Source organism: Ailuropoda melanoleuca, chromosome 5, assembly GCF_002007445.2.
Source record: "Ailuropoda melanoleuca isolate Jingjing chromosome 5, ASM200744v2, whole genome shotgun sequence".
Taxonomy (NCBI): domain Eukaryota; kingdom Metazoa; phylum Chordata; class Mammalia; order Carnivora; family Ursidae; genus Ailuropoda; species Ailuropoda melanoleuca.
Window position 1 is genome coordinate 33,430,783 of NC_048222.1, and position 12,579 is coordinate 33,443,361.

General features: G+C 38.9%; 1 protein-coding gene across 1 annotated transcript in view; it reads left to right on the forward strand.

Annotated features, from left to right (window-relative positions):
- DNAH8 (dynein axonemal heavy chain 8) overlaps positions 1-12,579 on the forward strand; it is a 332,098-nt gene that overhangs the window by 103,016 nt on the left and 216,503 nt on the right. The window contains exons 28-31 of the mRNA XM_034660654.1: positions 1,328-1,390; positions 6,328-6,428; positions 10,104-10,241; positions 10,401-10,641. Of these exons, the coding sequence (XP_034516545.1) occupies positions 1,328-1,390; positions 6,328-6,428; positions 10,104-10,241; positions 10,401-10,641 (543 nt within the window). The remainder of the gene's footprint in view (positions 1-1,327; positions 1,391-6,327; positions 6,429-10,103; positions 10,242-10,400; positions 10,642-12,579) is intronic.

The following is a 12,579-nucleotide window of genomic DNA, read 5'->3' on the forward strand; positions in this document are numbered from 1 at the left end:
ACTTTTGAGATTGTGGAAGGAACAGAAGGGCTGGTCTTATGCTTTCTCTCTCAGGCCAGAATGCTCATAGTTGAAAATGTAATACATTTGTTGGAAGGCTATAAGAAACTATAAAAACCTAAATAACAGGGTATTATGAAACTGATCTTTTTTTCACTAACCCTTAGAGAACTAAAAAGGTCACTGAAAATAAATAATAAATGTCTTACCTGGTCAGTCCCACAGACTATTCAGCCTGGTAACATGGCTGATAATGTTCCTCCTCTTTGAAGTTAAACTCAGAAGTTGGGTGTATTCCCCTAACATATGCGACTTTCTTTTAGTGGTCACAATGGGTCTGGATTCACAAGACATGTTAAGCCCTTACTATTAATCATATAACACATTTTTTTTTTACATGAACTAAGCTTAACCTCTTTTAGTTGGATTTGTCAACGTTTTATGGCCCTATCTTTCCATTATACTGGGAATTTGGTCTATTATTTAGCATATCCATAATGTTCAGGATTGTGCAGACCATCTGGGGTCCTTTTTTGCAACTGTGTTCTGGATGATGGCCACCAGAGACTGCATTTTACTTCATCCAAGTATTCAACCTGCATGCTGCTCTGTTTCCATATTGGGCTGAGCAATCAGTGAAAAGAGGCCACTTTCAGACCCCCTATCAGTTATTCTAACGCACAACACAGCATCATTGTTTATAATCACAAGTGAAATGAAACAGAGCTGCAGTGGTACAGGCTTCCTACAGGGTGTAATATCGGCACATTTTTTATTAGTGATGTCATGGTCCTTTAAAAATGAATGGAAGTTGGAGTGATGCAAATGTTCTAAAATCGATTGTGGTCACGGTTACACAACTGTGAATATACTAAAAGCCATTAAATTGTCCATTTTATTTTTTTATTTTATTTATTTATTTTTAAAGATTTTATTTATTTATTTGACAGAGATAGAGACAGCCAGCGAGAGAGGGAACACAAGCAGGAGGAGTGGGAGAGGAAGAAGCAGGCTCATAGCAGAGGAGCCTGATGTGGGGCTCGATCCCATAACGCTGGGATCACGCCCTGAGCCAAAGGCAGACGCTTAACGACTGCGCCACCCAGGCGCCCCAAATTGTCCGTTTTAAATGAAAGATTGTATAATATGTGAATGATATCTCAGTAAAGCTGTTACAAAAACTAAATGAAAGCTTCATATATGGAACACGATTAGACCATTTCAATTAAAAATAATGTTTATTTAAAAGAAAATAATACATAAACTCAAGAAATTGATAAACACATGTGATTAAGAATTTAAATGGAGATTATATTATTCATTACAGGAAGGACCGATGGTTCCAAATATTCCACCCCAAGAAGCTAGTAACAGGCTACAGATTTTTCAGGTAAAACTTCATTTTTGTATGTCGATAATGTGTTGTTATTCTTTAAAATAATTTTAGTGAAAATTAATGTGTTCTTACAGTGGAAAAGTTAGTGTTTAAAGTGCACATAGATTTTAATTGTATTCTAATCTGCTAAATGATGTGATTGATTCCTTTTCTTGTATCCCTTTGTGTTCTTCTCCACAGAATTTCTCCCTGTGTTTTTAGAGAATAAGACTTCAATTTTGAACTTAAGTGTATACCTTATTTTGGTTCCAAGCATTTCATTTGTATATAAATGATAAAAATTCATAGAATAATAAAATTTATTAAAATAAGATTTAAAACATTGACAAATGGTTTCCCTATCTTCCCTCTGTATCCATTCTTTTTGTATCCATGACTTCAAACTTCCCAACATATTTGCCTTACCCTGGACTATACAATACTCCTTGGATTCACCATCTTTTTCTATGCTCAGATTGCTGAGCACATCCAGAGAAAAATCACACACCTTTTGGGTTAATGTTTTGCAGCTTCATGGAACCCTGTGTAAGCCAGCCCCTAGGAGGATCACGCAGTTCTGTTGGTTCTGTTCTCTATCCTGGTTTTCTGTAGTGGCTGTACTATCTGTTCATGTTCTCTTTATGTTCCCTATCCCACGTGCATCTGTAGTCATTAAAAAATATTTGTCAGATGCCTGCTGTGTGTTTTGGTCAATGGAAAAATGATTAAGGAAAGGTTCTTACCTCTAAGCTGCTAAAATCTTGTAGGGAGACAGAGAGCTGGGTAGATAGTAATTGCAAAACTGTGTGGGGGACACTACGATCTAGGTGTGAGAACTAGTGTTAAGGAAACAGATGTAGGGAGCTACCAACCAGAATAGGAGCTGGGGGTCAGCCAGAGAAGGCTTCCTGGAAGAGGAGCCGTTTAAGCTGCATCTTGAAGGACTATTTAGAGTTAAACAGGGGAAGAAGGAAGAAAAACTAATTAGAAAGAATTTGCACCTCCTACAAAGGCCCAGAAATGAGAGATAAGCAGGGTGATTTAGGGAGATGAAGGAGTGAAAAGTGGGGTGCAGTAGGCAGAGAGGATAGGGATGAGGGATGGGACAGCTGAGTGGGCGGAAATCACTAATGAGAGGACCTTGTAGGCTCTGATAAGGAGCTCATAGCCTGTCCTGGGGGCTGGAGGGCTCTAAGCAAGGAATGATATGTTCAGATTTGAATTTTTAAAACAGTTGTATGTTTAAAAAGATTTCTCTGGCGTTAGTCTGGAGAATGCTTCGGAGGGAGGATGGTCAGACAGATGGCAGCTTCAGTCATGCAAGTAAGAAATTGTAAAGATTGGGACCAACCAAATGCACTTGCAATGAGGAAAGCTGGGTGGATCGTGAGTTTATTAACAAGACCAACTTCATAGGCCTGGAGCCTGGGCTGAGGGGAAGAGAGGGAGGTTTCCAGCTTGAGAAAACAAGAAGGTAGAGTCATTTACTGAAGTGTGAGTGTGGGAGGAGTAATTTTGAGATTAGTGTGAACAGATGACCTTGCCTCCAAATTTACAGAGATGATTTAGGGTGCTGTAAATTTCAGAGAGATGTGCTCCCCTTCCTGTCCCTGGGGGCTCTTGACTCTCCCTTGTCCCTTCTTAGCCTGACCCTTTTCTCTCCTTTACTCTTAACCTCTTCCTCTTCACTAAATCTTCCCAATCCCTATTTTAGAAGCTGTGTGTCTTTCCTTTTTAAAATAACAATAAGAAACACATCTCTCTGTTCTGCTCCCCTTTCTAGATGTCACTTTTTTCTCCACCTGGCCCCAGTATCCGCCTGCCTTTATACTCAGACGGCTTCCAGGGTCGAGGCACCAGGAGACACAGAGATGTTGTCCAAAACCCAGTGTTTTCTTCTTTGCTAGGAATACCACGTTTTGCAGCAAATCAAGCCATATGAAGGCTTTCTGTAGCTCATGACTTAGTTTTGCAACATTCTGGATGGGTATTTTCTAAATATCCCTTTACCTATGTCAGAGATGACTTCCTACCACTTTACCATTGGGGTTTTCACCTCAAAGCAAATAAACAGAAGAGTGGAGTCAGTAATCTTGTTCTTGTTGCTTTATGTGCAGGTTCCATAGATGGTTCAGGCTGGTCCCATGCATGCTTTTCTCAAAAAGGTTCAGTCAAGTTGAATGGGATCTCTCCAGTTGCAGGTTCTCCTGAGAGAGGTAGTTCAGGCTTTTTCCATCAGAACCAAGTGGAATTTCTCATATGGTATCTAACATTCAAGCATCTCCCTTGATTTGAGTGATTTATATAGGAAATCCCAGGGGCACCTGGGTGGCTCAGTCAGTTAAGTGTCTACCTTTGGCTCAGGTTATGATCCCAGGGTCCTGGGATCAAGTCCTGGATCGGGCTCCTTGCTCAGGGAATCCTGCTTCTCCCTTTCCTTCCCTCCCTGCTCATGCGCTTTCTCTCTCACTCTCTCTCAAATAAATAAAATCTTAAAAAAAAAAAAAAAAAAGAAAAAAGAAAATCCAGACCCAGATAAGAAAAGTGTTCCTCTGGGATCACTGGAGCAAGCGGAAATTGCAGCTAGACCCTAGAGGAATAATCTTGTGCCAGGTAAGGAAATCAGCTGTCACAGAGCCCACTATCTGTACTGCCTGGCTCCAGGGCTGGGATAGGTCTAGCCCAGTAACTCTGGTGGATTTCTATAAGGTAGGTTGTCTGTGCCAGCAAGGGTTTTCATGGGAGGCAGCAGGCGCAGGTCTTTCTCTTTAATGTGATGTCCTCAGACAAAAAGTCTAGTCCCTTGTCATTGTTGAGGGTCTTTTGTCCTCAGAACAATAGTGGTCACTCTTGGTCACTTTAGGCTGGACCCTGGAGGAGGCTCTGAGCCTTTGCTACGTGAAGTCCCCAGAGTCCCAGGGAAAGGCCTGCCTCTCTGGAGGAGCCAAGACCAAGACTGATCTGCTCACCTGGCGGCTACCAGCTGAGCCAAGCAGAACCCCTCAGCAATAAAAACAAGATGAAGAATGAAAATGGATAGTAATGTTGGATGGTGATAAGTGCCAAGGAAAAAAATAAAGCAGAGAAGGGGCATAACGTGCTGGGCTGCGTGTTTGTAAAGTGGCAATGAACTTTAAAATCCCATCTCCAGAGAAGGCGGCCTTGAAAAGCTGACATTTGAGTGGAGACCTAGAGAAATGGGGGAACGAGCCAGGCAGGTATCTGGAAGAGCAGCTTTCCAGGCCTGAGGAAGAGCAAGTGCAAAGGCCCTGAGTGAGCGCAGATATGACATCATCTTACTTGCATTTTCAGGGGATCGCCCTGGCTACGGTGTCGAGAGGAGATTATTGGCAGTCAGGGATGGAAGCAGAGAGAGTAGTTAGGAGGTTATTGCAATAGTCCAGGAGAGGGTGACAGGGACTTGGACCAGACTGGTGGCCTTGGAGTTGCTGAGAAGTGGTTGGAGCCTGGGTATATTTCGAAGGTGGACGCACCGCCTTGTCTTTCCCTCTGGAGTTACCAATTTGTTGGTGAGCGACTGGCACTTTAATGTGCTACCCTTTTACTGGGGGTGCGGCCACTTCATTGAAAAGACTTCGTAGGGCCCATCTCTCGGCGGCTTGCTCCTTCTGACCTGCCCGTGCTTGGGCTGCATGTTAAGCAGCCTGTTCTCCATGCATCTGGCTGGGTACGGGACCCAACTCTCCTTAAAAGTAGATGCCCCTTCACCCTCCCAACCCCCCAGAAAAGCAGATGCCAAGATCTAGATCATGGAAAGAAGCAGGAGTGTCACTTTGGGCCTCAGGATGCAGTGTGGTTCTCTGATGCAACTTTACTCTGATTTCCAGAGTTACTGGGCACTGGGTTGGCCTGCCGACAAAGCTGACATTTTGTTCCCCATTTGGCTGGTGCCGTGGGTCTTTTTATATTTTCTGCAGCCTGTATGGAAAAGAGGGTGAGTGACTGGCATCCATCAATAGTCCTCACCACATAAACAAGATTTTAAATGTCATCATTTTAAAGTATGCTAACTTGAACGTTTTTGTTTCTCCTTTTCTAGTGTTTGCATGGTTCCATGGCTACTTTAGGCAGTAAATTTATTGAGTAACCACTATACTAGCCACCAAGGAATATAAAAAGTGCGCAATATGGCCCTTACTTTCTAGGAAGGAAGAGTTCTTTTGGGGTCTTCACACCTTCCTGATTTGGCTCATCTAAAATATGCTAATGTTAGCTGTGAGATCTGATTCACTGGCTCAATATGGGGAGGTCTGATGCCACACATTCTCCAGGGCTGGAAATTCAGGATCCTTATTGATATGTTACACCCTTATTTAGAGCCTTACATACCTTGTCACAGGTGGATTATTTCTATTTGCTTTTGTGCTTTATACACGCTCCGTACTAAGCATTCTAAATATGGGAGATTCCACTTCCAGTTCCGAGGGCATGGGCATTAACTTCGCTGATTCAGATTGTTAGAATTCTCCCAAATGGTGTTAAAATGGAATCCTTCATTTTATAGACTCTTTATTGCTTGGAGGGAAAACAGGGTTGAAAGGATTCTACTCACTCATTTGAACCCTGTAGAAGAGATGACAACTCTAAATTAGTGAAAAAGCCTGAATTATAGATTTTTTAAAATGCAGTTTTATTACTTTCAGACATATTTATGGGAACTTGAAGTATAGGTCTTCTGGGGACCACATAATTTATTAAAGAAAAAATTTTATGTAAAATGAATACTTTTAGAGTGCTTGAAAGTTAATTTTCCTAAGTGTTCAACTTTTCTTCTGATAGCTTGGTATCAGTATAAATTTCTTCACAGACCTTTGTTTCATAGATATTATTAAATAAACCCCAATGTAGGTTTTATTCCAGTAATAATAAATTCTACTTTAATGGGGCCTGAATTAATTATATTTTACTACGATTTAAAAATCTTTTTATAGGCTAATTTTGATGATCTGTGGAGGAAGTTTGTTACATATTCATCTGGTGAACAACTTTTTGGATTGCCTGTGACTGATTATGAGGTTTTACACAAAACTAGGTAGGTGTGGAAATTGGGCAAGTGTTGCATGCAAACAATGAGATACTGTCCGTTAGAAGAATCATGTCATCATTAAATCCTTTATCATGCAGAGAAGAGCCTCCCTTAGAACAGTCCTAAATATTTCCCTTATTCCTGGCTATTGCTGACCCGCTGGATCCATGGTCGTCACATATAAAAGAAATATTCTGGGGGAACGGAAAATACATTGCAAAAATTCTAGTGTTTGTGACCTGTATTTAGCCTGTGCTTTATTTTGTTCTCTCCACTATTTTTGAATAGTGTTAATTATTGTGCAGAAGCACTGCAAATAAAATATATTTTTTATTTAGAGGAGTAGCCATCCTCGGCTTTCCAACCCTTCTTACTGCCTTTATGCTAAGTGCTCTTCTCTATTGGGTAGACACAGAAATTCATCAGGATTCAAGGCCAAGGAACTTCATTGATTTTAAACAGTAAGTAGGTCTAGGATTTTGGCAACTATATTTTAATGGAATTTTGTATAACTTTCCTCAAGGTCAAAATTAAAACAGTGGTTTTTGCTTATTAGGATCATGGCTTTAGAAAAGAACTTTATGTTGACTTCTTTCAAAGTCATAACACGTCTTTGCAAAATAGGCAAGAAATTGTCCTACCATAAGTTAATGCTTCAGCCTACTTTAGGGTACATGTTTCACCAAGCTTAACCCGATGACCAGTTGGGTTAGAACTGCAGGTGTCTGTTCCTTGCCCTGATTTGCTGAAACAAAATCTCAGGGATTGGGTCTTGCATTTTTATAAATTCTATAGTTAACACTTTTGCATGTTCAGTCTGACACTCAGTGTTTTATTTTAGCCCTCAGTGTTGCAGGAAAAACAATCATCCTCATTGACTATCTGGACCAATGGACCTTTTAATTTTTTTATATTTTTAAGTATTTTATGATTAATTTGCGTAAGTAAGAATAACGAAATGGTGAAAAGCACTTTCATTAGAAAATGAATAAGAATTTAAGCAGAGAAAACCCAAACTTTTACTCCATAACAGCCTGGTTTGAAGATACATACACAAAATGGAGACTGACTCCAGAATGCAACTGGAGTCCAACCAACGTGACTTGGCTCCTTGGTGAGTCAGAAACTGCACCAGGTTGAATTTTTGCACAAAGAAAACTTGATTTGCTGCAAATAAAGAGATCATTAGGAATGGCTTCCAAAGTCATGGCTCCCCAAGAACGGGTGAATAGGTTCCTCTCGTTTAGGGTTAGGATGCATATTTAGATAGGGAAGCCTTGTCATCCTACATAGAGGCAGGCATAATAAGGTCACACATGGGCCTTAAGGAAACATGCCTAATTATACATTGTATGTTATGCAAATGAGGCTGTGCTCTTCCTCGGGCTGAGTTTTAGTATTATAATGAGGTAAAGATGATTGTAGGTCATTCCAGAGGTCCCTCCCTGGTCCATCTGTGAGGCACCAGTCAGAGGTTTAGCTCAAAAAGTCTGAGTGGTCAGGTCAGGTGGGAGATCTTGTCAGTCAGGGCAGTTGCCATCACCTGAGGGGTGGTTTCGGGTTTGCTTTGCCTGAGTTAAGAGGTAAGCCAGAAAGAAGAGCTTAAGGAAAAATGTAAGAGAAAGATGAGTGAGTAGAAGCAGGTGGGTGGTAAAGGTCAGGTCCCGGGTTTCACTGGTGACACAACCAACTGCTCATCAACCGTCATGCATGAACCTGGACCATACCTATTCTGTCAACACTGATTTCCAGTTTCAAATCCATCTCCAACAGCTTCTAGCTTATATTACTTCTGATTTTTCTTCCACTCGCATTGTTAAAACCCAAAACTGTTGAAAACTTGGACACTCATAATTTTGTTGAAGAGAGGATCACCATCTCTCTTGCATTATAAATGACAAAATCTTTACTTGTAGATTTGAATCATCAAGTCAATGAATTTTTTCGTTTCTGCATCATCTGTCTCCTTTGAGTACACATCTGCTTTCAACATCTGTCTACTTAGGGCAAGTCCTAAGTAAAACTTGAGCAAACATCACAGATAATGAAAGAACAATCATTTATCTTTTCCACAAAATGGGATGGTTTAGGTTCTTGTAAACCACTGCATGATGAAGCCCTTGCCTCTATTGAAATATATTGTTCACCATAAATGACCGATCTGAGTCAAATTCATCTAGGTAATAGTTATCTGAAGACCCACAGTCTGAGATCTCACTACATAATTAGTTTCACTATCACAGTTAGAGTCTAGAGGGCTGCTCTGTGTCTCTTTTCTCTTTAATACTTGGGGAGCACCTTTCTTTATCAGTTGTCTTCTCTTTGCTGTTTTAGGTTTAAGAAATGAACAATTCTGAATCCTTAACTGTATTAATTGAAAACTAACCAAAAATCAAAGAACACAAAGATGGTTGGTGTCTTTCCAGAGTTCTTTTTTGATAATTTCTTAAAAGATGATGCAATGAGGGGCACCTGAGTGGCTCAGTCGGTTGGGCATCTGACTCTTGGTTTAGGTTCACGTCATGATCTTGGGGTCATGGGATTGGCCCCACATTGGGCTTGTGCTCAGCGTGGAGTCTGCTTGGGATTCTGTCTCTCCCTCTCACTCTGACCCTGCCCACTCTCTCTCTCTTTCTCTCTCAAATTAAATAAGTAAATTAAAAAAAAAAAAAACAAACAACAGATGATGCAATGCTTTGGGTATCACAATATGAAACCTGAAGAATGATTGTTGTCCCTTCCTTATGGGAGATCTTGTCATTCTTTTTGTGTTATTTTAGTCATTTTTAGCGTAATTGGGAATACTCTGTGATTAATAATGAAATAATTCCTAAGATGATGAATAGCAAAATGTAGCAAGAATTGGAAAAACAAGATAACCAAGATTCCAGAATGTGTTTTAGATTTATAAAAGGGCCCAGTGTACCCTTTTGATAATTGCAAGATAGAATGAGCTTTATTTCATTAAAAACATAAGCAAACCTTTTCTTTGGTCTTTGGATTATTTACAATAAATAATAAAAGTTGTGAATATCAATCCTTACAAATAGTTAGAACCACTCAAGAAAAAACCCTCAAAAACTAAAATTGGGTCCAGGGGACACTCATGACCTGCTAAGGATTCAGGAATTAGTGGGAGCATCTACACACTCTGTCGAGGGGTCGGTTTTTGAGGTTTTACACAATAAAGAACTTTTTCTTTGCCTGGACCTATAATTCCTCCTCTTATTCTTATTATATATTATAATTCCATTTGGGTACATGAGGGAAAGCTTTTGGTAGGAAAGTGATGTTTAAGTCACTTTCCTAAAGGCAGATGCTCTCATAAAAACCAGCTTGCATTTGAAAGAAAAACTATCAAACCCTTAGCCTGAGCTTTGATCTTATCAAGTTCTGGTCACATAATTTGCAATAATTGGAACCATAATAATAATCAAATAATTTGTTAATGTCAAGTCATAGTATGGCTTGGAATATTTGAGAGCTGTAAACTTGACCTAATTCATGGAGCTTTAATAACATTTTGTTTGGAAACCGACAGGGTTGTTTGCATGTTGGTGTCTATAAGACATCACACACGTCATGTATGAAATACTTGATTGGATGAATTCTGTGTATCCAATAATGACATTTATTTTTAAGGTATACATTATGTAATGACTTAATTATTTGGTTTCCCAGAAAAGAGCTCAACTTGCTGCAGAAGCTGTATGGACTGTATGATACTGTAATGAACAATATTAGTGGTTATTATGAAATACTTTGGGGAGATGTAGACATTGAAAAAATTAATGCAGAACTGCAGGAATTTCAGAACAGGTGAGTTTGAATTGAATTAAGCTTACCTTTTTATAGTGCCTATCTTCATAGGAGTTTGTAGGTATATTACAAATGAAATTATCCTCTGACATGTTGCTGTATATATATAACACATTCTTCAAAGAAACGTGTAGTGAAATAATTTTTTTTTTCTGAAAGGTGTCGTAAACTCCCAAAAGGGCTTAAAGATTGGCAAGCTTTTTTGGATCTGAAAAAAAGAATTGATGATTTCAGTGAGTCATGTCCTCTGCTGGAAATGATGACCAATAAGGCAATGAAACAGAGACACTGGGACCGAATCTCTGAATTAACTGGAACCCCATTTGATGTGGAATCTGATTCTTTTTGTCTTAGAAATATTATGGAAGCACCACTACTTAAAAATAAGGATGACATTGAGGTATATAAGCTTATAAGATCTTATCACTGGTTCATTAAAGAACATCCCCTTTTACTTTTTTGAAAATTACACAAACGGACATCTTATTTAAGGGTGTACTAGTGGCCCTACGTAATGTACACTCAAAATTTGGGATGGTCCTGAACATCCTTTGGTTTTGCAGAATAATAGAGTAACTCAAGATAAGGTGATTGTTTGAAATATGTTAGTTTGAGATGTCCTCAATCTATCGTCCTAGTCCCTTAACTAACTCCCACTTTTAAAAAATATGTTTATTTCTATATTGCATTCCTGGTGAATTCCTTAGAACATTTCCCAAATTTCTAATTCTGTGCTTTTTCTTATTAGTCTACTACATATTTAAAATTATTTTTCCTTTCCAAGATTTTTAACTGGTTCTTTTTCTTTTTGTGTGTGTGCTTACTGTTTGCATGTTATCTTTTTCTTTATTATTGAGATATAATTTTTATAATTATATAACTTTTATTACTGGTATGTAAACATATTAGTTTATGTTTGCATCATAATGACTCAATACATGTATATATTACAAAGTGATCATCATAATATGTTTAGTTAACATCCATCACCACACATAGTTAATTTTTTTTCTTGTGATGAGAACTTTTATCTTAACAACTTCCAAATATACAATACAGTATTATTAACTATAGTCACCATGTTGTACATTATATCCCAGGACTTATTTGTGTTATAACTGGAAGTCTGTACCTTTTGACCCCCTACACCCATTTCATTCACCCCGCAACCCCCCATTTCTGGCCACTGCCAGTCTGTTCTCAGAATCTATGTTTTGGTTTCTTTCTTTTTGAATAAGTGTTTTCATTTTCTTTGAATAAATACCTAGAAATAGTATTGCTGGATTATATGTAGCTCTATTTTTTTCCTAAAGATGTTATTTATTTGTTTGAGAGAGAGAAAACATTAGTGGGGGGAAGGGCAGAGGGAGAAGGACAAGCCGACTCCCCACTGAGTGGGGAGCCCAATGTGGGGCTCGATCCCAGGAACCTGAGATCATGACCTGACCCAAAGTCAGATGCTTAACTGACTGAGCCACCGAGGTGCCCCTGTAGCTCTATTTTTAATTTTTTTGTGGAATCTCCACACTGTTTTCTATAGTGGCTACGCCAATTTACATTCCCACCAACAATGTGCAGGGTTCCCTTTTCTCCACATCCTCTGCATGTGGTTGTCCAGTTTTCCCAACACAATTTATTGAAGAGATTGCCCTTTCTCCATTGTATATTCCTGGCTCCTTTGTCATAAATTAATTGACCATATGTGTGTGGGTTTATTCCTGGGCTCTGTATTGTGTTCTGTTGGTCTTTGTGTCTGTTTTTATGCCAATACCATACTGTTTTGATCACTGTAACTTTGTTACATAGTTTGAAATCAGGAAGCATTATGCCTCTAGGTTTGTTTTTCTTTCTCAAGATGGCTTTGGCTATTTGGGGTCTTTTGTGGTTCCATACAAATTTTAGGATTATTTTTTCTATTTCTGTAAAAAAATGACATTGGAATTTTGATAGAGATTGCATTTAATCTGTAGTTAGCTTTGGATCATGTAGACATTTTAACAATATTAATTCTTTAAATCCATGAGCATGAGATATTTTTCCATTAATTCGTGTCTTTCTCAGCTTCTTGCATCAATGTCTTGTTTTCAGTGTACAGGTCCTACACTTCCTTGTTAAATTTATTCCTAGGTATTTTTTTTAATATAATTGTAAATGGAACGGTTTTCTTTTTATTTTTTTTATTTTTTTTATTTTATTATATTATGTTAATCACCATACAGTACATCCCCAGATTCCGATGTAAAGTTATGCTTCATTAGTTGCGTATAACACCCAGTGCACCATGCAATACGTGCCCTCCTTACTACCCATCACCAGTCTATCCCATTCCCCCACCCCC